The 27,420-nt window shown below is 43.3% G+C and overlaps 1 protein-coding gene across 1 annotated transcript in view; it reads left to right on the plus strand.

Moving 5' to 3' along the window:
• LOC115400083 (seizure protein 6 homolog) overlaps window positions 1-27,420 on the plus strand; it is a gene marked incomplete at its 3' end in the record, with an annotated part of 93,589 nt that overhangs the window by 21,516 nt on the left and 44,653 nt on the right. The window contains exons 3-4 of the mRNA XM_030107733.1: window positions 277-462; window positions 24,580-24,748. Of these exons, the coding sequence (XP_029963593.1) occupies window positions 277-462; window positions 24,580-24,748 (355 nt within the window). The remainder of the gene's footprint in view (window positions 1-276; window positions 463-24,579; window positions 24,749-27,420) is intronic.

Here is a 27,420-nt window from a genome sequence, read left to right on the forward strand (position 1 = left end):
TCTGTGTTCTTTTCCTATATGAGACATAGCGTCCACTCAGATTAGTGAGTTCACTGAAATCAGGAAATCCAGTTGAAGCTTTTTCATTATTTCTGTTCTATAAATGCTTTATAACAAAGAAAAGGTGTGATCAGAGATCAGTTCTAGATAAATCCCAGCTTCACTCCGAGAGCCACATTATTGCTGAACAGCACTGATTGTTGTCACGTGGTGACACTTCTTCACGCTCAGCTTCACTGAACGTTTCGTACTTTCCCGTGCTTCCTGTGTCTGCAGCCTTCCTGTTGAGCTGTGTTTTTCCTGGACGGCCTCTCTACGGTGACGTATCGGTGAGCAGTCTCCACGCTGGGGGACAGGCCTTCTTCTCCTGCCTCACCGGGTATCAGCTGGAAGGCCCCACGGTGCTGCACTGCCGCAACGCCAGCTCCCCCTACTGGAGTGGCAAGGAACCACACTGCCGAGGTGAGCTCACCAGAAACTGACGAAATGGGTACGAACATCAGTACCGTTGCTGCAGTGTGTTTGCTGCCACATTGTGTTGGGATACTGTGATTAGAATTGCATGAAATTAAATTCACAAAGAAAAGTGAGTGTATTTCTGTGGCGTCAGTCCAGTTAGAAATGATGCAGTATTGTATTACTGATGAACTGATTAACAAAAGGCTTAACAATGTGGTTCCCACAGCAGGAGCTCTGCACAATTTTGATCATGAACCTTTAAAAACCTCCATTGTTTTGTGAGGTCTGAATCATTTCTGGTGTGTACAATATCGCCATTCTCCAGCAACAAACCAAATCACACAGTTAGCATTTCAGTTCAATATGCTGTTATTTTTCTGTTTGTTTATTTCAGTTAGCATTCAAATATTTTTTTTACAGAGAACACAGCTTGATTTCAAAAGCAATAAATTATGCTGTTTAAAAAAGCTGAAGGTCAAGCTGATTATGTTTTAACCCTTTTTACAAAGAAAGTGAAAGAAAAAGAAAAGCAAACAACCCAACTCAGTAATTTGAAGATCAGTTTTTCACAAAGCAGATTCATGAAGAGGATTTCATTTCATACAACAAAAATAACACAGTAAAATCCACAGTTACATTACTGTAAATACTCACTCTTTGTCCTGAATTTCATATTTTCTGAGAGCTATAATTTTAAACCTTCCTTAAAAGAGGAAGGTGAACAACATTTCCAGTTTTTCTTCACAGCCGTTCACAGCTTCACAGTGGGAGACAGAAGAACACCTCGGCTTTATAGGTGTTCTCATCTTGGTTTGTTTGTAAAGTCCTGTTTCCCGCAGATTACAACCACTCTCCCAGATTAGAGCCGCTCTCTCAGATTAGAGCCGCTCTCCCAGATTAGAGCCGCTCTCTCAGATTAGAGCCGCTCTCTCAGATTGGAGCCGCTCTCTCAGATTAGAGCCGCTCTCCCAGATTAGAGCTGCTCTCTCTCAGATTAGAGCCACTCTCTCAGATTAGAGCCGCTCTCTCAGATTAGAGCCGCTCTCTCAGATTGGAGCCGCTCTCTCAGATTAGAGCCGCTCTCTCAGATTGGAGCCGCTCTCTCAGATTAGAGCTGCTCTCTCTCAGATTAGAGCCGCTCTCCCAGATTAGAGCTGCTCTCTCTCAGATTAGAGCCACTCTCTCAGATTAGAGCCGCTCTCTCAGATTAGAGCCGCTCTCTCAGATTGGAGCCGCTCTCTCAGATTAGAGCCGCTCTCTCAGATTGGAGCCGCTCTCTCAGATTTGAGCCGCTCTCTCAGATTAGAGCCACTCTCTCTCAGATTGGAGCCGCTCTCTCAGATTGGAGCCGCTCTCTCAGATTAGAGCCACTCTCTCTCAGATTAGAGCCGCTCTCTCAGATTAGAGCCACTCTCTCTCAGATTAGAGCCGCTCTCTCAGATTAGAGCCACTCTCTCAGATTAGAGCCGCTTCTCAGATTAGAGCCACTCTCTCAGATTAGAGCCACTCTCTCTCAGATTAGAGCCGCTCTCTCAGATTAGAGCCACTCTCTCAGATTAGAGCCGCTCTCTCAGATTAGAGCCACTCTCTCTCAGATTAGAGCCGCTCTCTCAGATTAGAGCCGCTCTCTCAGATTAGAGCCACTCTCTCAGATTAGAGCCGCTCTCTCAGATTAGAGCCGCTTCTCAGATTAGAGCCGCTCTCTCAGATTAGAGCCGCTCTCTCAGATTAGAGCCGCTCTCTCAGATTGGAGCCGCTCTCTCAGATTGGAGTCGCTCTCTCAGATTAGAGCTGCTCTCTCTTCTTTGTGCAGCCTTCACCACCCTCTGCAGAGTCTTCTTCTCAGTGCACTGCTACTGAGAGGAAGACTCTGCAGAGGGTGGTGAAGGCTGCACAAAGAACTGTTGGGAGCAGCTTACCCACCATCTCGGACCTCTACTCTTCACGTTGCAGGGGGGGGGGCTCTTCAAAGACACCACTCATCCGGCACACAGCCTGTTTCAGCCCCTCCCCTCAGGAAGGAGCTGAGGAGCAGAGCAGAACCACCAGACTCAGGAACAGCTTCTTTCCGGAAGCTGTCAGACTGCTGAACTCCAGTCATGCTCTCGAGGCTCCTACTCCGCACTAGAGAGACCCTGCTATCACTCAGCACTGGACACTTTGCACACCAGGTTACTGCTCTTGGAACACTGTCTGCAATACTTTTATTATTATTTATTTATTTATTTATTTTTATTTATTTATTTATTTTTTTTATTATTATTAGTATCCGTTACTCTGAGAGTTAGGCTTCTGACCCGGGACCCGAGTACCCCCTTTTCGTGCCACAAACATGTTAATGTGAACTGGGATGACAATAAAGTTTTCTTGAATCTTGAATCTTGAATCTCTCAGATTAGAACTGCTCTCTCAGATTAGAGCCGCTCTCTCAGATTAGAGCCGCTCTCTCAGATTAGAGCCGCTCTCTCAGATTAGAGCCTCTCTCTCAGATTAGAGCCGCTCTCTCAGATTAGACCCGCTCTCTCAGATTAGAGCCGCTCTCTCAGATTAGAGCCGCTCTCTCAGATTAGAGCCGCTCTCTCAGATTAGACCCGCTCTCTCAGATTAGAGCCGCTCTCTCAGATTAGAGCCGCTCTCTCAGATTAGAGCCACTCTCTCAGATTAGAGCCGCTTCTCAGATTAGAGCCACTCTCTCAGATTAGAGCCGCTCTCTCAGATTAGAGCCGCTCTCTCAGATTAGAGCCACTCTCTCTCAGATTAGAGCCGCTCTCTCAGATTAGAGCCGCTCTCTCAGATTAGAGCCGCTCTCTCAGATTAGAGCCGCTCTCTCAGATTAGAGCCACTCTCTCTCAGATTAGAGCCGCTCTCTCAGATTAGAGCCACTCTCTCAGATTAGAGCCGCTCTCTCAGATTAGAGCCGCTCTCTCAGATTAGAGCCGCTCTCTCAGATTAGAGCCACTCTCTCAGATTAGAGCCGCTTCTCAGATTAGAGCCACTCTCTCAGATTAGAGCCGCTCTCTCAGATTAGAGCCGCTCTCTCAGATTAGAGCCGCTCTCTCAGATTAGAGCCACTCTCTCTCAGATTAGAGCCGCTCTCTCAGATTAGACCCGCTCTCTCAGATTAGAGCCGCTCTCTCAGATTAGAGCCACTCTCTCAGATTAGAGCCGCTTCTCAGATTAGAGCCACTCTCTCAGATTAGAGCCGCTCTCTCAGATTAGAGCCGCTCTCTCAGATTAGAGCCGCTCTCTCAGATTAGAGCCACTCTCTCTCAGATTAGAGCCGCTCTCTCAGATTAGAGCCGCTCTCTCAGATTAGAGCCGCTCTCTCAGATTAGAGCCGCTCTCTCAGTTTAGAGCCGCTCTCTCAGATTAGAGCCGCTCTCTCAGATTAGAGCCGCTCTCTCAGATTAGAGCCGCTCTCTCAGATTAGAGCCACTCTCTCAGATGTCAGACAGCTTCTGCAGTAAAACAAATCATTTTGTATCTTGTACATTATCTGTGCTGTTCTGAATGCAACTTAATCCTACAATGTTGTCGTGGGTTTTAAATTCAATAAAAAAAAAGTTTGTTGGTTCAAGGTGGGATTGGGTTTTTATTCTGATGGCCTTTTTTTGTAACTTGAAAAATTAAACAGTGTGTTTTATAAATGTTCCCCCAGATAGATCTCCACTCAGTAAGTCATGATCAGGAATAACAGGGAACATTAAAGTGTGTATAACAACATTTTTTTCCTTGTCATCCTTTACAGCAATAATTTTTGATATTTTATTTCTGACATTGTTAATGTAATGTTAATCTGTGGTTTCCAGTTATAGTTCATGATAATAATAATAATAATAGTAATAATAATAATAATAATAATAATAATAATACATTTTATTTATAGGCGCCTTTCAAGACACTCAAGGTACAACGAAACAAGATAAAAACAGTTTCAAATACATAGGTTAAAACATAAAAAAGTGTTAAAATTAATTTACGAATACAAGTTTACTGGATTAAAACAGAAGGAGGACTGGAGATCAAAGTGAGTCAGCTTGTCTGAACAGGTGGGTTTTGAGAGAGGATCTGAAAATGGGTAATGAGTTGATGTTTCTGATGTCAGGTGGGAGGGAGTTCCAGAGGCGGGGAGCAGCGCGACTGAAGGCTCTGGAGCCCATGGTGGTCCTGCAGGGGGGGGGACGGTGAGACTGAGAGATGAGGAGGATCTTAACGACCGGCTGGGGGTGTTTATGTGGAGCAGATCAGTGAGGTGCGGAGGGGCGAGGTTATGGAGCGCCTTGAATGTTAACAGAATGGTTTTGTAAATGATACGGTGAGTGACTGGATGCAGTGAAGCTGCTGGAGAACTGGGGTGATGTGGTGAGAAGAGGGAGTCCTGGTGATAATCCGGGCTGATGCATTCTGGACCATTTGGAGTTGATGGAGGGATTTAAGTGGAAGACCGGAGAGAAGTGAATTACAATAGTCAAGACGGGAGGTGACAAGAGAGTGAACCAGAATGGCAGTGCTGGCAGGAGTGAGGGAGGGACGGAGACGATTAATGTTACGAAGATGGAAGTAAGCAGATCAGGTGATGTTGTTGATCTGAGTTTTAAATGACAGAGTGTCATCAAGGACGACACCCAAACTCTTGACCTGCGGGGAGGGAGAAAAGGTGGAGTTATCAATGGTGATGGTGAAGCTATTCACCACTATTCATCATCAACTTTGACACCAAGGTATTTGTTTTCATACACTCTTTTAATTTCACTGGAGTTTACCTTGATTTTAGAGTGAAGTTTAATATTTCTGGTGCCAAAAACCATAAACTTTGTTTTGTTTAGGTTCCGTGATAACTTATTGATGTCAAACTAGTTGTTCAGAACATTTAACTCGACTACAGCTGTTCTCAGAAGCTGCTCTGGGTTTCTTCCAGAGCAACAGAGAGTGATGTCATCAAGAAATAAAACCCAAAATCACCACCAATTCTCATGACCACTACACATTTTAACTACCACTTCATTGTTTGTTTAGGGTTAGGGTCAGGTTTAAAATCCTCAGCATCTGGGTCCATTTCATGAAGCAGGTTTGGTGAAAACTCTGCCTCTGTTAACCTTGAAATCGGAGAAACTCAGATTTCAGTTTCATGAAGGGAGGTAACTGAACCCAGAGAATAAGGGGTAACTCCAACCTGCTAAACAGACAGAGGTGACCTCCTGACCTCTGGGCTGCTTCATCTTGTGGTGTCCCAGGTATCGGTAGCTTCTTCCACAGCTCTGATGTCTTCAGGTAGTTCAGCCCTTCAGTCTGGACCATCGTCCCTCTGCTTGATACCATCCGTCCACACTGATCTGGTCCCAGAAAGTCCCCATGTCCCTGCTGGATGTCCTGGTGAGGGGGATCAGGGAGTCCATGTCCCTGCTGGATGTCCTGGTGAGGGGGATCAGGGAGTCCATGTCCCTGCTGGATGTCCTGGTGAGGGGGATCAGGGAGTCCATGTCCCTGCTGGATGTCCTGGTGAGGGGGATCAGGGAGTCCATGTCCCTGCTGGACGTCCTGGTGAGGTGGATCAGGGAGTCCATGTCCCGCTCTCTCTTGGCTACAGCTTGATGTTGTCCATGTAGAGGAGTGACTGATGATTGTTCCACTGTGGAACCGGTTCCTGTCTCCACTCTTGGTGCTGGTCTGGCTGAGGGGTTCAGGTCTCTGCAGGACAGCAGGGGGGACAGAGCGTCTCCTTGGTATATGTCACATTCGATGCTCTCTGCCACTGGCTTCCAGGTAGCTTCTAGAGTTTTCTCTATAGCCTCATTGAGTTTCCAGGAAGGTTCTGGGTTCCCTGTTGATGCTGTACAGTTCCAGACCCTCCAGGATCCATGTGTGCAGCACTGAGTCAGAGGCTTTCTATAATCAGTCCAGGCAGGGCTCAGGTTGGTGGTTCTGGTCTTACAGTCTTGTTCAGTCGCCCTGTGGACCAGTACCTGCCTGGCTCCTCTGCTGTTGTTGCCAGGTCCTTTCTGGGTTCTGCTCAGGTGTTGTTCCATGTTCCTGTTCACCTTAGCTGCTGTCAGAATCAGAAATAACTAACCTGCCAAGTATAGTGGCCTATACAAGGAATTTGTTTTGGTGTTAGTGCAAACACAGAAAAAAGAAAAAACAGATTTAAAAGGCACAAGTATAAAATATAAAAAGAGGGGAAGAGAGAAAGATATAACACAGTAAATATGATGAGGATCTACATAATTGACATAAATTACAAAGGGAGTGGTGTAGTTATTGTCAGTGATGCACTGAGGCCTTGTTCATCAGAGTGGTGGCAGTGGGGACCAGAGGTCTGGTCCCTGGTGGCCCGAAACCTCTTTCCAGAGGGGAGAGTTTGAAAGAGTTGGTGACCAGGGAGGGAGGGGCCAGCCACCATCTTGTCTGTACGCCTCACCCCTATCTTTGTTTGCACTCCTGGACTCCTTGCACTCTTTTTTTTCTGACCTGAGCCATCTGAGTCCTGCTGTGACCCAGGGTTTGTCGTCGTAACTCACCCTGATGTGTGATGGGATGCAGCTGTCCCCACAGAAGCTGATGTAGGACGTCACAGCTTCTGTAAACTCATCCACAGAACCGCAGGATGACTATTGCAACAGCACATCATCAGTAGGGTAAAACTAACCTGTCTCACGACGGTCTAATCCCAGCTCATGTTCCCTATTAGTGGTAGCAGTCCTGAAAACATCCCAATCTGTGCAGTAACAACCCTCCTGAAGAGTTTCCACTGCTTCACTGGTCCACTGCTTTGATTCCCTCACAATAGGTTTACAGCTGTTTTTATTGAACGTGTGTCACCACTACTGCTGTATGATCGCCAGACCCTTCTGGATATTCGTGATTCCGTGACAAAGTTCGCAATCTCTGGCTGCAGCGATCAATCAAAGACACTACCACCATTCTTGGCGTCTCTGCCTCACTATCTGCAGCACCGACCCGTTCCGCTGCCACAAAAACGCCGCAGCAGAAAGCGGGGCAGAAGAGGTGGTGTGCTTGTTCGTCTAAGGACTTACCTGGCACGGTCTTCGGCGTGCAACCCTGTCACGCGGATCCCTCCCAGATACCTCAGCCTCACCGTGCGGCGCTCCTTGGAGGTCTGGTGGCTCCGGTCACCTGTCCCCGCCGTGGATTATGGACAACTCAGCTGCCCGCGGTGTATCAGCGTCTGTTGGCGAGGCTCCGTGCAGGAAAACCTTCATCCCGTTGCTCTTGGTTCTGAGCAGAAAGGCCGCTCCACGCTGCGCTTTGCTCTCTTCAACACGAGGTCTCTCTCAAAGAAGACCTACAACTTAAAGGACTTCTTCACGAGCCGCAGGTTGGATTTCCTCTTGTTGACTGAAACCTGGATAAAACATGAAGACGACAGTCTTTTTGCGGAGCTCCTCCCACCTTGCTGCTCTTTTCTCAGCACCCTGCGGGCGTCTACTGGAGGGGGCCTGGCCACGGTTTTTAGGGATAACTTTGCATGCAAGCATCTGCATGTAAATAATTCTTCCTCATTTGAAGTGCAGTTATTTATATCGGACCTTGTTTCTCCAATCTTGTGTGCTGTTGTATATCGACCTCCGAAATACAACAGGGTTTTTATCCAGGAATTCTCTGAATTTTTAGCAGAAGTTGCACCCAAATATGAACACATCCTGATTTGTGGAGATTTTAACATACTCGTCTGTTGCCCGTCCAATCAGCAGGTAGATGATTTCAAAAGCCTACTATCATCTTTTGATCTAACTCAGTCTGTGAATGGGCCCACACATAAAGGTGGGCACACGCTGAATATGATAATTTCCTATGGTTTGCCTGTGTCTCGTGGAAATATCAGACCTGCCCATCTCCGATCATTCGATTGTCATCTTTGATGTTCTCGTCCCTCCACCTCTGGCCCCGCCTCTTCCCGTCGGATAATTACCTCTTCAACGGCAGGGGAGTTAGCGGCTGCTTTCATGGACATGGAGCTTGCTGTTTCTGTAATATTAATCCGGATAGCCTGTTGTCTTCTTTCTACTCCACTTGCACCAGCACTTTCGATTTAATAGCTCCCTTCAAGTGTCGGTCCTCCAGACCAAGAGCTGACCTTGGTTAGATAGATAGATAGATAGATAGATAGATAGATAGATAGATAGATAGATAGATAGATAGATAGATAGATAGATAGATAGATAGATAGATAGATAAAACTTTATTAATCTCCCAAACGGAGAAATTCAGGTGTCCAGCAGCACACACAAATCATTCGCACGCAAATAAATAACAAAAGTACAATAAAATAGTGCTAAAGTGCTCATAGTGTACTCGGTTCGACTCAGGCACATCTGTTATACAGCCTGATTGCTGAGGGGATGAACGACCTCTTGAAGCGCTCGGTTCTGCAGCACAATCACAGGAGTCTGTTACTCCGGTCACTCTTTTGAGCTGCGACTGTGTCGTGCAGTGGATGTTTGGGGTTCCTCAAGATACCCTGCATTATAGCCCTGGTTGAATGACTCTCCACGGGCCCTGAGACAGCGCTGCCGCCAGGCCGAAAGACCATGGAAAAAGGACAAACTCCAGATGCTGAGGGATAGTCTCACCCAGTACCAGAGGGCAGCGACAGAGGCAAAGTCCCAATACCTGTCCAATATTATTTCTGCAAGTGGTCACTGTCCTGGAGTGTTGTTCAGTACCATCAGCTCTGTGGTGAGCCCTCATACATCATCTCTAATGGACGCCACTGTTTCTGCCTGCGAGGACTTTCTGCACTTCTTCGTGGACAAAGTGAAGTCTGTGAGAGCCCTGAGCAGCAGTGGTAACTGTTCAGACCAGGCCGATTTGACGGGCTCATACTCAGCAATCTTCATTCTGTCCCTCACAGACATTGTAAGCGGTATGAGGACCACCAGCTGCTCTTTGGACACCTTCCCAACCAAACTGCTGAAGGAGGCTTTTAACACTGTGGGGCCCTCCCTCCTGATCTTAATCAATACTTCTCTCAACTCTGGATGTGTCCCTGATGCTTTTAAGCATGCTGTTGTCAGACCTCTGCTAAAAAAGCCTCAGCTTGATTCTAGTATCTTATCTAACTTTAGACCAGCATCAAATTCGTCTTTTATTTCAAAGGTTCTTGAGAAAGTTGTTTTTTACACAGCTCCATGTGTTTCTAGATCGTAACTCTATTCTCGAGAAATTTCAGTCTGGTTTTAGGTCAAGACACAGCACAGAGTCTGCCCTGTTGAAGGTTCACAATGATATCGCCCTCCCTGTTGACGCTAAATGTCCTGTTGCTTTAGTACTCTCAGATCTAACGGCAGCATTTGACAGTATTGATCACAGTATTCTTTTGTCACGCCTTGAGATGGTGGTATTCGTGGTACTGTGTTAAAATGGTTTAAATCCTACTTATCAAACAGAAGCTTCTCTGTTAGGATCGGCAATTTGTCCTCTTCTGTTCTTCTGTTGCCCCCTCAACCTGTGGAGTGCCTCAGGGCTCTATTTTGGGTCCTATTTTGTTTTCTGTCTACATGTTGCCTTTGGGATCAATAATTGTGCACCACAAATGATCATTTCACTGTTACGCAGATGACCTGCAAGTTTATCTGCCTGTGTCCTCACATAGGAGTGATGCTGTCAAACCAGTGATGGGCTGCATGTCTGACATAAAACAGTGGTTATGTCAGAATTTCCTTCATCTCAATGAAGCAAAAACAGACTGCATCTTATTTGGTGACTCCTCGCCTGGAGACTTTGGTGTGATGTCTGATCATTTTAAACCCACTGTAAGAAATCTCGGTGTTCTTTCTGACTGTGATTTTAGATTTGACAAACAGAGTGACAGCGTGGTCCGAGCGAGTTTTTATCAGTTGCGTCTCCTAACCAAGGTGAAGCCATTTTTAAACCGCTCTGACCTGGAAAAGACAATCCCTGCTTTTGTCAGCTCCAGAACAGACTATTGCAACGCGCTTTCATCGGAGCGTCCCCGTCTCGCCCGAATCGCCTCCAACTGCTGCAAAACGCTGCAGCTGGTTTCTGAACAGACACGCCTCGCCGTCAGCACATCACCCCGGTTCTCTCATCACTGCATTGGCTTCCAGTCACTTTCAGAGTTGATTTTAAAATCTCACTTTTTGTTTTTAAAGGACTTTACAGCCTCACTCCCCCATACCTGACAGAGCTTCTGAAAGTTCTCAATCCAAACAGAGCTTTGAGGCCATCAGTTCAGCTCTGCTGGAAGTCCCTGGAGCCCGATACAAACACTGGGGAGACCGGGTGTTTTCTGTTGCTGGGCCCAGACTTTGGAACGAACCAAACGAAGCTGCAAGAGAGTGACCACGTACTCAGCACGCACCACAGCTGGCCATCCTCAGTTCATGCTACAAGCGAAGCTCCACCGCGGTAAGTTTGAGCTCCAAAATGAGAACTCGTGATGTAAACGCGACTGAATAAGCTTCCACAAGCTAATCTGTGGCCACGAAATAATAAATCATGCGCACGAAATAGTTATTCGTGGCCACGAATTAGGTATATCATTCACTGAACAGACGGATGCGGACTTTCGGTCTCAATAACTCGTTAACAAAACGTCAGTGGCAAAGTAACAAAGGGCGCCTCCATCCCATCGCTGTGAGCTGGACGACAGGCTACAAGCTCATTTTCATTAAAAGTATCTGTCTATGAAGCCCTGGGCGCAGAGCAGTCGTGTAGAACGCTCCTCTGTTGATCTTGTTGATCCTGTCACTAATCCTGCTCCCGGATTTTTACAAGTCAAGCATGGAGGTTTACCTAGGCTAACAGAGACTGAGTCTGTCCATAGTGCTCAAAGCATTAGAAAAAAGTCAATGGGTAAAAAGCTCAACACGTGTACGAGACAGAATAACTTTTCCAGTAGGAAATACATAAAATGTGGTCTACTAAACATTAGAGCAATCTCCACTAAATCTCTGTTAGTTAATGACCTTATCGGTGACAATAACATTGATCTCCTTGCTCTAACAGAAACTTGGCTCCAGCAAGATGACTATGTGAGGCTCAATGAATGTACCCCTCCAACCTATGTTAATTTCCAAACAGCTAGATCAACAGGTCGAGGTGGAGGTGTGGCAGTGATATCGCACTCCAGTCTTCTTCTTAAACCCAAAACTAATGTTAAATTCAACTCTTTTGAAAGCTTAATACTAACGCTTACTTGTCCAAATTGGAAGAATCAAAAAGCTGTGCTATTAATTATTGTGTATCGACCTCCTGGTCCTTACTCTGACTTTTTAACTGAGTTCTGAGTTTTTAAGCAATATAGTATTGACTCATAACAAGATCCTTATAATAGGTGACTTTAACATCCATGTGGATGATTCTGGTGACAGTTTGAGTAATGCGTTTATTGCAGTATTAGATAGTATCGGTTTCACTCAAAATGTTGATGAATCCACTCATAGTCACAAGCACACCCTGGATCTGGTCTTAACATATGGGATAGAGGTCAGGGACCTAAATGTTCTCCCTCAGAACCCCATACTCTCAGACCATTTTTTAATTACTTTTCAGGTTTTGATTGAAGACTACTCTGCTCAAAAAGATCAAATTCAGCTGATACGGACATTATCTGAAAAATCTGTGGCTCGGTACAAAGAATTGATCCAGCCTGCATTTGCTGCATTATCTTGTGAACTCACAGAAATGAGCTTATTGACCAGTGGTGATAATAGTGATCAGTTTGTTGACAGTGCTATGCACTCACTAAAATCTGCCCTTGACGTAGTGGCCCCGTTGCAGCTGAAAACCAATCGACCCAGGCGCGTTGCTCCATGGTTTAATTCTGAAACCCGTGTTCTCAAACAAAAAACTCGGCAATTAAAAAGACTGTGGCGTAAATCTAAATCAGAACAATCTCTGAAGGCTTGGAAATGTAGCTTGCTAAGCTATAAACAAATTCTTTTTAAAGCCAAGACATTATATTACTCTTGTTTAATAGAAATAAACAAAAATAACCCTCGGTTTCTATTCAACACTGTAGCCAGACTGACAAACAGTCATACTGTAGTGGAACCAGTAATCCCAGAATCTTTAAACTGCCATGACTTTCTTAAATTCTTTAATGATAAAATCATAACCATCAGAGGTAAAATCAGTGAAGCGCTTTCCTCAGATCAAGCTCAGGGAATCCAGCGACTGCCTCCACCTGAAATACCTGAAATACTAGATAGTTTCTCATTAGTAAATGAGGCTGAGATTACTTCGATTGTAATGTCTTCTAAAACCTCGACCTGTCTCCTAGATCCAATTCCAACTAAGCTTTTCAAAGATATTCTTCCAGTTATCTTAAATACGATCATAACTATAATAAATACATCTCTAGAAAATGGCTATGTGCCACAGTCATTTAAATTTGCAGTAATCAAACCACTGCTGAAAAAACCTAATCTCGATCCTGATATTCTAGCCAACTACAGACCGATATCAAATCTGCCTTTTATTTCAAAAGTCCTGGAAAAAGTTGTGGTTAAACAGCTTTACCGCCACCTACAGGACAATAGTTTATTTGAGAAATTTCAGTCAGGATATAGAGCTTATCACAGCACTGAGACTGCGTTAGTTAAAGTCACTAATGACTTGCTATTGGCGGCTGACGCAGGTCTAGTCTCAATCCTGGTTCTCCTAGACCTCAGTGCAGCTTTTGATACAATCGACCACAATATTCTCCTGCAGAGGTTAGAATGTGAGGTCGGCATCAGAGGAAAAGCCCTCTGCTGGTTCAAATCCTATTTATCTAATAGGTACCAATTTGTTCACGTTAACCAACAGTCCTCACCGTGCTCCCAGGTCAGTTATGGGGTTCCTCAAGGGTCCGTGCTCGGGCCAATTTTATTTCTGTTATATATGCTTCCTTTAGGGAACATAATTAGAAGTCACGATATCAATTTTCATTGTTATGCGGATCAGAGGTCATTATACTAGGCCCCCATAAACTGAGAGAGTGTCTATCCAAACAGATTATCACCTTAGATAACGTCAGTGTATCCTCCTCCTCTACTGTGAGGAACCTCGGGGTCTTATTTGATCAGGATATCTCCTTTAAAGCACACATCAACCTGGCTTGTAAAACAGCATATTTCCACTTGCACAACATAGCTAAAATAAGAAACATTCTACCTAGAAGCGATGCAGAAAAACTCATCCATGCATTTGTTTCTACTAGACTGGACTACTGCAACTCCCTTCTCGCAGCCTGCCCAAAAAAGTGCATTAAAAAACTTTCAGTTGGTTCAAAATGCGGCCGCCAGATTATTAACTGGAACTAGAAGACGTGAACACATTACTCCCGTTCTAAAATCTCTTCACTGGCTTCCTGTCGAGTTTAGAGTTAGATTTAAAATCCTTCTCCTCACTTACAAAATCCTAAATGGGATGGCTCCAACCTATCTCCAAGATGCTTTAACGCCTTATCAACCAATCAGAGCACTCCGCTCTCAAAATGCAGGGTTACTGGTGACTCCTAGAGTCTCTAAATGGACATTAGGTGGAAGAGCCTTTAGCTATCAGGCACCGTTTTTATGGAACCAGCTTCCAAGTGGTGTCAAAGAGGCAGACACAGTCTCCACATTTAAGGTTAGGCTCAAGACGTTTCTCTTCGATGCAGCCTATGATCAGGTCAGCCAGGGACTCTAAACTAAACTAAACTAAACCAAACCAAACCAAACCAAACCAAACCAAACCAAACCAAACTAAACTTAACTAAACTAAACCAAACTACACTAAACAAAATTAAACTAAACTAAATTTAACTAAACTAAACTATACTAACTAAATACTAGTTTAAACAGTTAAGTATCCACAAAGCTGCCCTAGGAGCTAGAATGCTGTGGGAAGTACGGTGCACTGAGCCCTGTCCTCTAATGTCTGAATGTTCTTCCCTTTAGTCCGTTCATTGCTTTTCACCTGCTGTCCCCCCCTTCGAGGGGGAGTCTTCTCCAGTTTCAGTTGCTGACTCCACTATTACGAGGGCCTACGAACAAGCTCCGTCCGGACCGGGAGGACACTCCTGTCGATCCTGCCCACGGACTGGCTTCGGTTCTACTGCTGGGATCCGTGGTTCTTGTGCTGGACCGTCCAACGGACTGTCCTCAACATAGTCCCAGGCTTTACTTCTTATTGTCTCATGCTAGCTGTTGCCAAAGCTGTCCGTCCCTGGGAGAGGGATCCCTCCATACTGTGGTTCTCCCCAAGATTTCTTCTTTTCCCACTGGGTTTTTGGAGTTTTTTCTTGCCGGATGTGAAGGTCGAAGGCGGTGGTTGCTTCGTTTTGTCTCATTACTGTAAATATTGACATATTACCTTATTACCTGCTTATTCACTGTTTTTACTTTTACCGACCAATGTAACATCTTGAAGCCTCTGAGGCAACTGTTGTTGTGATACTGGGCTATACAAAAATAAATTGATTGATTGATTGATTGAGAAGCAATATTGTTTTCGATTAGCAGCCGGTGGTGCTTCGGGGTTAAGGGGCCGTCTACAATTTACAAGACGCTGCAACAGTGAAGACAAACACCACAAAAAAAAAAAACAGTAGAGGGATTCGCTGCAGTGTCACCATAATCACTACAACCTTAAGTAATTCTGTACTTCTACAATTTCATTTAGCAGACGCTTTTGTCCAAAGCGACATCAGTAGGGGCAATTCAGTGTCTTCCCCAAGGGCACTTCGACATGCAGATAGGGGGAGATGGGAATCGAACTCACAACCTCCCGATTGTGGAGCGACTGCTGTCCCCACTGAACCACAGCCGCCCTATCTGTACTTAACCTTAGTAATTCTGAGCACTTTTATTTTTTTCCTGGTTGAAGTAACTTTGTTTAAATCTATAAGAAAATCTCTGTTGCAGTTTAAAAGTTGAAGCTATTAAAGGTGTAACAGGATTTTCTCAAAAACACGAAGCCAAACGTCTGTTACTCATTTTTTGAACAACGCCATGCGCCAGACCATCCGCCCGGCTCTCCAGCTTCTCCCAGGAAACGTGTAAGCGTGCGAGCGCGACCTCTTCTCCAGGCGTGCACGGCTCTGTTTACAGTTTCTGCGATCCGCCTCGCTCATATATAAAGCTTGTTTTCCGAAACAGTTCCAGTTTCATGATGTCAGACTCGCCATCGGTCAGTACTAGCTCAGAAGCTCACCGGCTACATAAACACTCTGAATGCGCAGAAGGGAGAAGCTGATTGGGCGCAAGCACGTGGAACCGCCTTACGAAAGCAGCTCGTCAGAATGATTGACAAACAGACCCACCAATTATTTAGGTGATCCACCCCGAAATCAACGGGGCTAAATGCTAGCTTGTCTCTCTCATCGTTAAGCTCAAAGAAGACTTTTCGGCTGAGCGGCTGAGTTCAAGTCATCATTTGAGCCTTTGAAAACCACATTGGATCACATTAACGCCACTATCACTGATCATGGTGTGCGTATTACTTCACTGGAGGAAGACGCAGATCACCACCTTACCCAACTGGAAACTAACTTCAAGACCCTGGAGAAAGAGAATGCTTTGCTCAAAGACAGACTGGCGGATCAAGAAGGACGGGGCAGATGTCGTAATATCCGGATTATTGGATTACCTGAGAACTTTGGAGGTCCTCGTCCATCCATCTTTTTCTCTGAGCTTTTGGTGGAAGTGTTTGGCCGCGACACGCTACCCACGCCGCCAGAGATAGATCGAGCGCATCGGAGCCTTGTTCCCAAACCTGCTCCAGGTGCGAAGCCGCGAGCTGTCATCCTCTGCCTACATTGCTTCCAAATCAAGGACTTGATCATCCGCGAAGCTCGTAAAAGAGGCGACCTATCTCACAAGGGCCATCCAATACGCATCTATGAAGATTTCAGTCCGGACGTCATGAAGCTGCGCCGTGAATACCGCGACTCCATGTCAGAGCTGTACAAGCGAGGATTCCACCCGGCGCTGCTCTTCCCAGCCAAACTGCGCATCACGCTGCCAAACGGGGAGAAGAGGTAGCTCTCATCGGTGTCGGAGGCAAGCAAGTTTGTCGAGGACTTGGACAAGGACACTTAATGTAAGGTGACATTTACACTTTTCTCGAGTGACTTGGATCTCTTTTTTTTTCTTCTTCTTCTTCTCACAGACAGTGTATCTTTTCCCTCTGCCTAATCGAAAATACAACGGGAAAGCACTATATTCTTTAGATGGTGCATAAGGTAAAGGCTTTGTAGTTTTTCGTTATGTTAGAGCAACATTTGTTCGGTGGGGTTTGTAAAGTTTGGTATGAAACTGTATTTAGTGACACCTGATTGTCTTAAGGCGGTTGCAGGGAGTTAGGTATAGGAAGGTTTATCACAAGCTGAAGGATTTCTCAGAGAGGTGGTTGTTGCCTTTTGCAACAAGTTTTTTCTTTTCATTTTTGACTTTATTTGTTGTTTTTTGGGTTCCGTTTTTGTTTTACGCTGTTGATCTTTATCATGTGCTACTTACTGTTATACCTATGGGTTACAATCTACTTTACATAATAACTATGGTGACCTGGTATTTATTGTAATCTAGCATGTTAAGTCCAAATACTTCATCGTCACCAGGAGGTGCTTTAAGGTTTATTAACTGGAACGTGAAGGGGTTGAATTCGCCTGTAAAACGTAAAAAAAATATCAGTCATCTTAAACAATTAAATACCAGAATTGCGTTCATTCAAGAAACTCATCTAATACAGTCAGATCACCTTAAACTCAGATTCGGTTGGGTTGGGCAGGTTTATCATTCCTATTTCTGTAGTAAGGCTCGAGGAGTAGTTATCCTTGTGCACAAAAACGTTCCCCTCTCTGTAAATGAGGTGATATCAGACCCCAATTGACGTTACAGTATTGTTTCAGGCAAAATCAGTGGTAATCGTGTGGTTTTCTTAAATTTATATGGGCCAAACTGGGATAATGTGGAGTTTTTTTGAGAAATTATTTTTTTCACTCCCTGATCTGAATGGCTGCCAGCTTATTCTTGTTGGAGACTTCAACTGCTGCCTGGACCCAATACTTGACTGCTCTTCAAACAAACCTCAATCTACTTCTAAATCTTCAAAAGCTACACATATGCTTATGCAACAGTGTAGTATTTCAGATGTTTGGCGTTATTTCAATCCTGAGACTAAGCAGTTCTCATATTTTTCTCCAGTACATGGGACATGTTCACGAATTGATTTTTTTTCTCATTGACAAAAAACTGCTATCTCTTGTCACTTCATGCTGTTATAGCCCAATAGTGATCTCAGATCACGCGCCTGTTGTTTTGGATATTACACTTCCAGGGTGTTCCTTGTCACGATCTCCTTGGCGTTTTAACTCATTATTACTTAATGACGCAGACTTTGTCAAATTCATGAACGACCGTATAGATTTATATATTTCTACTAGTGTCACTTTGGATGTTACAGCCGCCACAATCTGGGAGGCATGTAAAACCTTTCTGAGTGGTGAGATAATCACTTTCACAGCCCAAAACAAATAAAAGAGCCAGGCGCTCTACAATTCTATATGTGAGTTACAAATCAAGTGTGCGGAATCTCCGTCAGAAGATATGACAAAGGAACTCCTTCTAAAAAAATCTGAATTTGACTCTTTGTCCACTGATGTGGCGGTCCATTCAATAGCTAGAACACGATATAGTTACCATGAGTTTGGAGATAAGCCAAGTAAAGTTCTTGCACACCAAATTCGTCAGTCAACCTCAGCCCAACACATTACGGAAATCTTTGTTGCTAATGAACTTTCTATTAACCCTCAATCTATTAACGATCACTTCATGGACTTTTATTCTTCATTATATTCTTCTGTAGGTCCGTCCAATGAAAGCAGCTATGAAGAATTCTTTAAAAGATTTGAAACTCCATCGATCGATCCCAATATTGCTGTTGAGCTAGATAAGCCATTCACAAGTGTTGAAATGAAAAACGCTATTATGTCTATGCAGAGTGGAAAAAGCCCGGGGCCTGATGGCTTTCCATCACAATTTTATAAAGTCTTTTACGATAAACTATCCCCTCTTATGCTCAATATGCTTGAAGAGGCCTCTAATTCCGGTATCCTTCCACTCACTTTACGACAAGCCACAATATCTTTTATATTGAAAAAAGATAAAGACTCCCGATTTTGTCGTAATTATCATCCTATTTCACTGCTGTGTGCAGATGTTAAAGTTGTAGCCAAAATGTTGCCAAACGAATGGAGTCCATAATGCCTACTATAATTAATTCTGATCAAACAGGTTTTGTTAAGACAAGACAGTCATACCATAATATCAGACATTTATTAAACATTCTATATTTGCCCTCTCCATCTAATACTCCAGAAGTGGTCATCACAATGGATGCAGAAAAACCCTTTGATCGAGTCGAGTGGCCCTTCTTATTTTATACCTTAAAGCGTTTTGGTTTTGGTTGTAAATTCATGTCCTGGGTGCAGTTGTTATATTCTCTACCATTGTCACGTGTACGTACAAATAATGGTTATTCTAAATATTTTCCTCTAGGTCGTGGTACCAGGCAGGGCTGTCCCCTTTCCCCCCTGCTGTTTGCAATAGCCATAGAGCCTTTGGCAGCAGCTCTTAGGGCCAGTAGTATGTACGGCATCTCAAGGAGTGATTCTGTACACAAGGTGTCCTTGTATGCAGATGATTTGTTGCTTTTTGTTTCAGATCCAGATATCTCTATACCTCCTATTTTGAATATTTTGAAACATTTCGGACAGATATCTGGTTATAAACTTAATTTGGACAAAAGTGAAGTTTTCCCTGTAAATCCCATTGCCACGTCCTATCCGCTTGCTAGTTTACCTTTTAAACCTGCTCTGCAAGGTTTCAAATATCTGGGGATTCAGATTACGAAGGAGTTTTCTGACCTCCATAAAGCTAATTTTATTCCAATGCTCGAGCTGTTAATCCAAGATATGCGTCGTTGGGCCATGTTCCCTCTCTCTTTAGCAGGTAGGATTAGTTGTATCAAAATGAATGTACTACCCAAATCTCTTTCAGTGCATTCCGATGTTTATCCCCAAGAAATTTTTCCAGTCTCTAGATAGTTCAATCTCACAGTTTCTGTGGAACAAGAAACCTCCCAGAATGCAAAAAACCATCTTGCAGAAAAGCAAGGATTCTGGTGATCTTGCATTGCCCAATTTTCTATACTATTACTGGTCTGTAAATGTTCGCACAATGCTATTCTGGTGTGGAAATGGTGGGAGACCAAATTGGCTGTCAATGGAGGAGGCATCATGTGATTCAGCTCCCTTATTCTCACTTTTGTGTTTTCCCCTCAAATGATCTCCTACCTCATATCATATCATAACATCATTGTTAAAAATTGCCTTAAAATTTGGGCTCAAATGAAGAAACACTTTGGTTTATTAAGAATCCCTCTTCACTCGCCGTTTGATCTGAATCCTTTGTTTCCCCCGTCACTCACTGAGAGATCATTCGCTGTGTGGAAGAGCCACGGACTTGCCTCGGTGAAGGACTTTTATGTGGATGGTATTTTGGCCTTATTTGCTCAATTATCCTCTAAATTTAATCTAACCAATAAACACTTTTTTAGGTATTTGCAAGCTCGAGACTTTATCAATAAGCATTTCCCTCGCTCTTCTAACATTCCTGATGCCACTATAATGGATACCATACTGGAGACTGAGCCTTCTCTGAGGGGTACAATTTCAAAGTTATATCACCAACTGCTTTCTAAACATTCAGTCACAAGTGATCACCTCCGTCTGATTTGGTCTGAAGAGCTTGATGTAGATATTAATGAAGAACAGTGGCAATGTATTCTGAAACGGGTCCATTCCTCATCTATTTGTGCCCGTCATTGCATTATCCAATGTAAGGTAGTTCATAGGGTACGTTGGACGAAAAGTAGGCTGGCAAGGATTTTTCCAGGCACAGATCCCAACTGTCCTAAATGTAATTCAGGCCCAGCTAACCTCACCCACATGTTTCTAACCTGCCCTGTACTGTCTGCATTTTGGGATGCAGTTTTTGATTCACTTTCTGCTATTTCATCTGTTACAGTTCCAAAATCACCTTTGACTGCTCTATTTGGGATTCTACCAACTCTCCATTCCTTGCCATCTCACTTTGAAGAACTTATTGCTTTTCTCACACTACTGGCTAGAAGAGCCATTCTTATGCACTGGAAAGATCCTCACCCACCGACCCGCTCTCACTGGATAAGAGATGCACTTTCATTTATGAATTTGGAAAAAATTAAATATTCTCTCAGAGGTTCTGACGATATTTTTTGTAAAGACTGGTCACTCTTTCAACACCATGTCTTGTCACTGACACTTGAACTAACCCCACGACCCAAGATTTTCGTCATTATTCATGCCCCCTGTAACCATTTCAGAAAGGACTTATATCTTTTGCTAGATAATAGTAGTAGCACTTGGCACTGTTGGCAGTGGAGATTGTGTGTTTTTTTGTTTTGTTTAGGGTTTTTTTCTTTCCTTTTATTTTTTTTGTTGTGACTGTTGTAGTTGTTTCTTTTCTTCTTTTCTTGTCTGATTCTGTTCTGTTCCTTTATTTATTAGCCACATTTATTATTTATATGTTATATCTGTGGATATATACTTTTTCGTGTTAGCCTCGATACATGATGTTGACGTTTTCCACTTGCTTGTTTCCCTGCTTAAAATCTATAAATAAATCATGAATGAATGAATGAATGAATGAATTGATTTTTCGAACATGTATAAGGTGAAGAAAGAAAAAAAAAAGATAAAAAAGAAAGTTAATGCAAATCAAAGAAAAAAGAAAAAACAACAACATAACAGCATAGTTTGAAAAGAGGAGTAGGAAGAAGTAAAAACTCTTTAGAGATTCCTACCCCTTTTTAACTATTAACAAGTTTTAAATCATACATCATAGGACATCACATAATATAATATATGTATACATATACCATGCAGATATCCCTATAAATACATAATATATACCCACACATACCATATAGTTATCTCCATAAATATATACTACATAACAGAGTAATTATAATATAACTACAGTATAACAGCAATATATCAATTTCCACTATATGTATAATACTCAACACCATTTGTTATCATCGTCCAGAGTTCCAGACTTCCTCCTCCATATACTTATTAAGAAATATTTTTTGTACCTTTTTTTAAACAGATTTATGTTGCTTTGTTTTATTTCTGGGTCCAGACTGTTCCACAGAGCCACTCCACAGCTTGACATGCACATACTTTTCAATGTAGTTCGAACTTTTGGTTTTTTTATAGTTCAGGTCTCCTCTTAGATTATATCCACCCTCCCTTTCCGCAAACATCCCCTGTATATTTTTTGGCAGTAAATTATTTCTTTGACCAGATCCATGAATTTCAACAAGTGTGATTTTATGAGTAGTGGGTTAGTGTGGTCTCTGTATCCTGCATTGTTTATTATCCTTATTGCTCTTTTCTGTATGGTGCATATAGGCTGTAGAGTGGCTCTGTAGCTGTTTCCCCAGACCTCAACACAATAAGACAGATAAGGCAAAAAAAGTGCGCAATATAAGGTGTGCAGTGACTTGCTGTCCAGGATATGTTTAGTTTTCCACAGTACTGATGTGCATTTTGCCAGTTTTGCTCGTACGTAGCTCACATGAGGTTTCCAGCAGATTTTGTTGTCCAGAATCACGCCAAGAAATTTGATTTCACTTACTCTCTCTATTTTGTTATCATCTATTATGAGTTCTACATTACAATCCATTCTGTGTCTCCCAAACAGCATGATCTTTGTTTTACTTAGATTTAATGATAATTTATTTTTATTAGGGGTGGGACTCGATTAAAAAAATTAATCTTATTAATTAGGGCCTTTGTAATTAATTAATCTCAATTAATCGCATATCGATATTTGACCCGAGATCAGTGAGAACCTTTCTTTTGCTAATGGATTTTGGTATAGTGAATCAGTATAGTGAAACATGAGCTTAAGCAACAAAACACTGTTCTTTTTTTCAGCAAGGAAGGAGGAATTTAACCAAGACAAATAAACCAATACACACTGATTAGTGCAACTTTTGTCGGGCTGGGCGAGGGTCCTTGAAGTAGTCGGAGTGACTTCCTCTTCCGCTCTAGCTGTATACCAGGCTTGCATGTTGGCCGCTGCTGCGACAGGCTTAGCATTCAGATGATATAGCAGGCTCCATGTGCTGCGATGGGATGCAAATTCTTTGCTGCACAATATGCATCCAGCTGTGGTTTTATCCACGCTGCCATCCGCTGGCTTTTTAAATCTAAATTTTCTGTGCACAAGACCAAGTCGTGCGCTGTCGTCGGGAGCAGTGTTGCCAACTCCCCAGTAAGGAAAGTCACTATTGGCTGTCCTGAAAGTCGCCAGAAGTCCTAGATGAGGTCGTTACCTAATTTGCAATTTGCATGTAATTGTAATGGACGCTGTTGGAGAGGAATAACGTCATGGGAGAAGCAAAATGTGAGTTAAAAAAAAACCCTAAATATGTTTAGAACTACAAATGAATTTTCTTCTGTTGATTCTTGGTTTGTCAGCAGTGAGCAGCGGCGGATTTGTGCACACGCGATTCATTAGAAGTGTGGAGGAGTGGTGTGGGTCTGCTCTCTGCTCTGCCTGCAGCAGGGGGCGCTGCTGAGACCGGCCGCCTGTGAGTGCTTTGGGACGGGGGAGGGGCTCACGCAGGACAGCAGCTGCAGAACGAGACGTCCTGTCACGTCTCCAGAGCACCAGAAAAAGTCACTAAATTTGATGCTAGTCGCTTTTGACAAAAAAAGTCGCCAGGAGGCTTTGGAAAGTCGCCAGATTTAACGAGAAAGTCACCAAGTCGGGAGCTGTTTCGTTGTTGTGTCACAGCGAAATATGTCCAGGTGAAACTCGTCTGGTGACAAACGTTCCGCGACAATTTGCGATAATTTCTTTATCGCGTTAAAATTTCTGTAAGTAATTAATCGTAACTAACGCGTTAAAGTCACAGCCTTAATTTTTATCAAACCCATAGTTTTAATTTATTCATTTCTGTTGTGATGGTCTCCAAAATCTGCTGCAAATTCTCACCGGAACAAAAGCACAGCAAATCCTGTCCTGTTTTCTCTGACATCACGCCCTTACGCAAGTTAAGCCCCTCCCACAAGAACGTACAACGAAAACGCCTCGACCAATCACGGTTAGAGCCTCAGGGGCTCTTCTGATTGGTCAAAGGTACCTGGAGCTGTCGAGATTCCTTTTCAGCTCAGAACAGAGACAGATGGAAACGCTGCGCCCTCGCGGTAGAGCAGTGATGCTACACTCCTAAAGGATTATCAATGGATACTCTAACATTTAATCCAAAGAAAACACAGAAAAATTAGCATTGACTAGCAAAATCCTGCCTACAGCACCTTTAAGAGGACACAGCAGCGTGTGCACTACAGTTAAGATGGGCAGAGCGCACGCCCGCCCCGGCCCATCCTCTCTACATTCTACAGATGCACCGTAGGCCCTGTTCATACTTGACATTAACTTGCTTCTCAGGTAAAGTGTGGAGTACTGAAGACGAGTGTGAGCAGGGACCAATGTGTCTTCATGCTTCATCAGAGTCTGGCACACAATTGTTTGCATATGTTTGGTGGTGTGAACAGTATGCTCATGAATACTCAAATGAACAAGTGTTATATGTACTACTTTCTATATCCTGTACATCTAAATATCTGTATCTATACATTACTGTAGAGCCTCAATTACTGAGTACATATTCATGCTGTACTCTAATGTAGGTCCAGTAGCTTCTTATACATTGGTAATTACCTCTGTACACATCCTACTCTTTACATCATTTTATTCTGTATTGGAAATTTAAAATTTTTAAGATATCTTAATGTTGTGTATTAAACACTGCGCTGAGCCATTTTTAACAAAACGTCATCCTGTATACACTTGTATATATGGAATGTCTGTCCAAGTCTAAGATTGTCAAATTGTAGGCTAGAAGAATAAGTCAGCTTTCAGCTTTATTTATAAAAGATATATATAAGAGAATAAGAGGCTTCATTGAGTGTGTGCTGGCCCCACATCAGTGTCGTTATGCCACGTGGGCATTTCTGCTGAAAACTTAGTTCCTTTCTTCGTCCTCTCCCAGCTGTCTGTGGTGGGTTTATCAGGAACTTCACTGTGGGCCGGATCGTCTCTCCTGGGTTTCCAACCAACTACAGCAACAACCTGACCTGCCACTGGATGCTGGAGGCCGCTGAAGGCCAGAGACTGCATGTTCACTTTGAGAAGGTGGCGCTGGCTGAGGATGATGATCGGTAAGCTTTGCACAGATTTCAAATCCAACAGGGAATGTTTTGACAGTGTTTCAGAGTTTCAGTCCATGTTCCACCTGGGGTTGCCAACTGTCCCGTATTAGCCGGGACATCCCATATTTGAGCCAAAAGAGGCGTGTCCCGTACGGGATGTTGTTTGTCCCGGCCGCACGAGTAAAGGCAAGACGCATATTTTTTTTCTCTCTGTGTGTTCTGAAGACTGTATGACATGGCATGTAATTCAAGGGCCCAGCCACTAGGGGCTCTAAAACCAGAGCAGTAGGGCACCAAGCAGAGTGAAGAAGAAACTGACTATAGAATTACCGTATTGGCCCGAATATAAGACGACCCCGATTATAACACGACCCCTATTTTTCAAAGATCATTTTGTGGGAAAAAAAAAAAAATGCCAAAGACAATAAGGTCACTCATAAAACAACTTTTTATTATCCAATTATTATAAACTCAAAAAGTCACAACTGAGATAACATTTCACAAGTTATAAAATGAAAAAATATATTCTCTTTCTCAAAATAAGAAACAAGAAGCAACAAATAAGAACCTCAAGGGGTCCAAACTGCATAAATGATGTAAATAACTGTCCAGTTCCTTCAGCTGAATCAGGCTCTGGTGGTGGACATTCCGTCTTTCCGTCTTTCAGAGACATATTCTCTCACCCCTCTATCAGTCTCTCTGAAGCGTCGCTCTGGGACCACGGAAAGCTTTTCTCATAGCGTTAGCATCTGTCGGCGTTTTTTCTGTGCTCTCCAATAAGAACGAGGCTCTGCTCCACCAGATCTCCTGCAGCTTGGCAGTAGTTTGATGACTCTGCTGCGTTGATCACCATCAGTTTAAAGTTGGTATCATAACTTCTCCTCTGTTGTTGCTCAGTTGTCCAGCGTTCAGCCCCTTTGTTCCAGATGATCCGCCATTTTTCATCAGATCATTTGATCTCATTTCATCGCTCCACTCGCTCTCTGCTCAGTGATACTTTGGCTCCATCTAGCGGCGCGGATGCGTATTGACCATCTACCGTAAGTCCGCCATTATAACACGACCCCACTTTTGAGGATGCAATTTCTGGAAAAAAAAACATGGTCTTATATTCGGGCCAATACGGTACTAGATAGAATTCTATAGGTCATTGGTAGAGCTGGGGTCTATTTCACCAAGCAGGTTGAAAAAACCCTGAGATTAATCCTGAACTCTATGTTGATCTACTCTGAAGGGAAACGCTGGGTTTTCGGTCACACAACAGCTGATTTGAGTTGGATTACTCAACTTCAAGTAGTTTCACCTGGAGTTCAGCACGTGCACAACAACTATAAAAAGCCAGCATTAATGGATCGCCGATTCCACGAGTCACCATGGCAACAGAGAAGCGGAGAGCGACATATGGAAGCTGAAACACATTTTTTGAAAAAAATGCAACACGCTGCAGCAGCGAAGGAGAGGAAGATGGCGTGGCAGAAAGTTGCTGCCCGTGTCAATGAGTAAGTTTAAATGTAGTCCTTTATATCAGAATATTATTAAATATTATTACAGGAAAACAGTTTGAATGGTCACCAGTTAAGGTATTTCATTTAGTTGTAATCCCGTGGGGAAGAAGCCGCATGGCAGCAGCTAAAGATGAAATATAAAAACATTGTTCAACAGACCTCGGCATAATCTCACTGAGGTTCATCTTTTTAAGCATGTTTAACATTGTAAAGTAGCATAAATACTAAGTGGCTGATGGACTGTGCAGTTGTTTTATGTCACACATCTATATCATGTTATGTTAAATAATTAATATTTAATAATTAATAATATATATAATATAATATTTATTTTGTCTTTCATGTCCTTTTCTTCTTTTGGTCCAGATTGTGAAGGTTCTCTCTGCTGCTGGAGCCCCTTCATGCTACAACCAACCTGAAACTGTCAGCAGGAAATACTCAGAATATTTTTGCCAAATGTTAGTTTGGAAAAATATACGTAAATATACTGAAAGATGTAATTTATCCAGGATGCGGAGGATGAAAGCATGCCAGCTGCCTTCACAGAGGATCCAGAAAGTCATATTGAGGTACGTTACTGATTGTTCTCTTCCATTGAAATTCTGAATACTCCTGTGGAACTAGGGATGTGCCAATTTACGATATAATCGTGATTTACGATATTGGACAGCCGAGATTATCATATCACGTCATTTACAAGATATCGTCTGTATCATTTGGAGACAAGTCCGTTACTGAAACAGCTATTGATCTAAAGGCCTCTGTCACGTTCAAACTCACAGACTCAAGCGCGGACAGAGACTCAGCAGATCAATAGTTCTTCGAACAATTATTTTATTTACAGAGGAATCAATACCAAACCCAAACTAATCCCGCTACTCCGGAAAATCACGGCGGCGCTTCACAAGAACAGAACAGGACTCCAAGCCTTCTGATAAGCCGTGAACAAAACAAGGACTGAGCCGTAACCTAATCAGTCATAACCAAACCGGGACTAAGGAACCAAGGAGCGAACAACTAAACCCAAAGACCCACCCCGGCAATCCAGCGAGGGAAAGAGCTACTGCGGATGAAGTGTGAAGGAAGAGGGTTCGTGGATGCTCAGCCAGAGGGGAGATTGTGTGGAAGTCCTGGCGCAGCAGCCCAGAGGGGTGAGGTCCGGGGAACCTTTCCAGT

Source organism: Salarias fasciatus, chromosome 14 (genome assembly GCF_902148845.1).
Source record: "Salarias fasciatus chromosome 14, fSalaFa1.1, whole genome shotgun sequence".
NCBI classification, from domain to species: Eukaryota; Metazoa; Chordata; class Actinopteri; order Blenniiformes; family Blenniidae; genus Salarias; species Salarias fasciatus.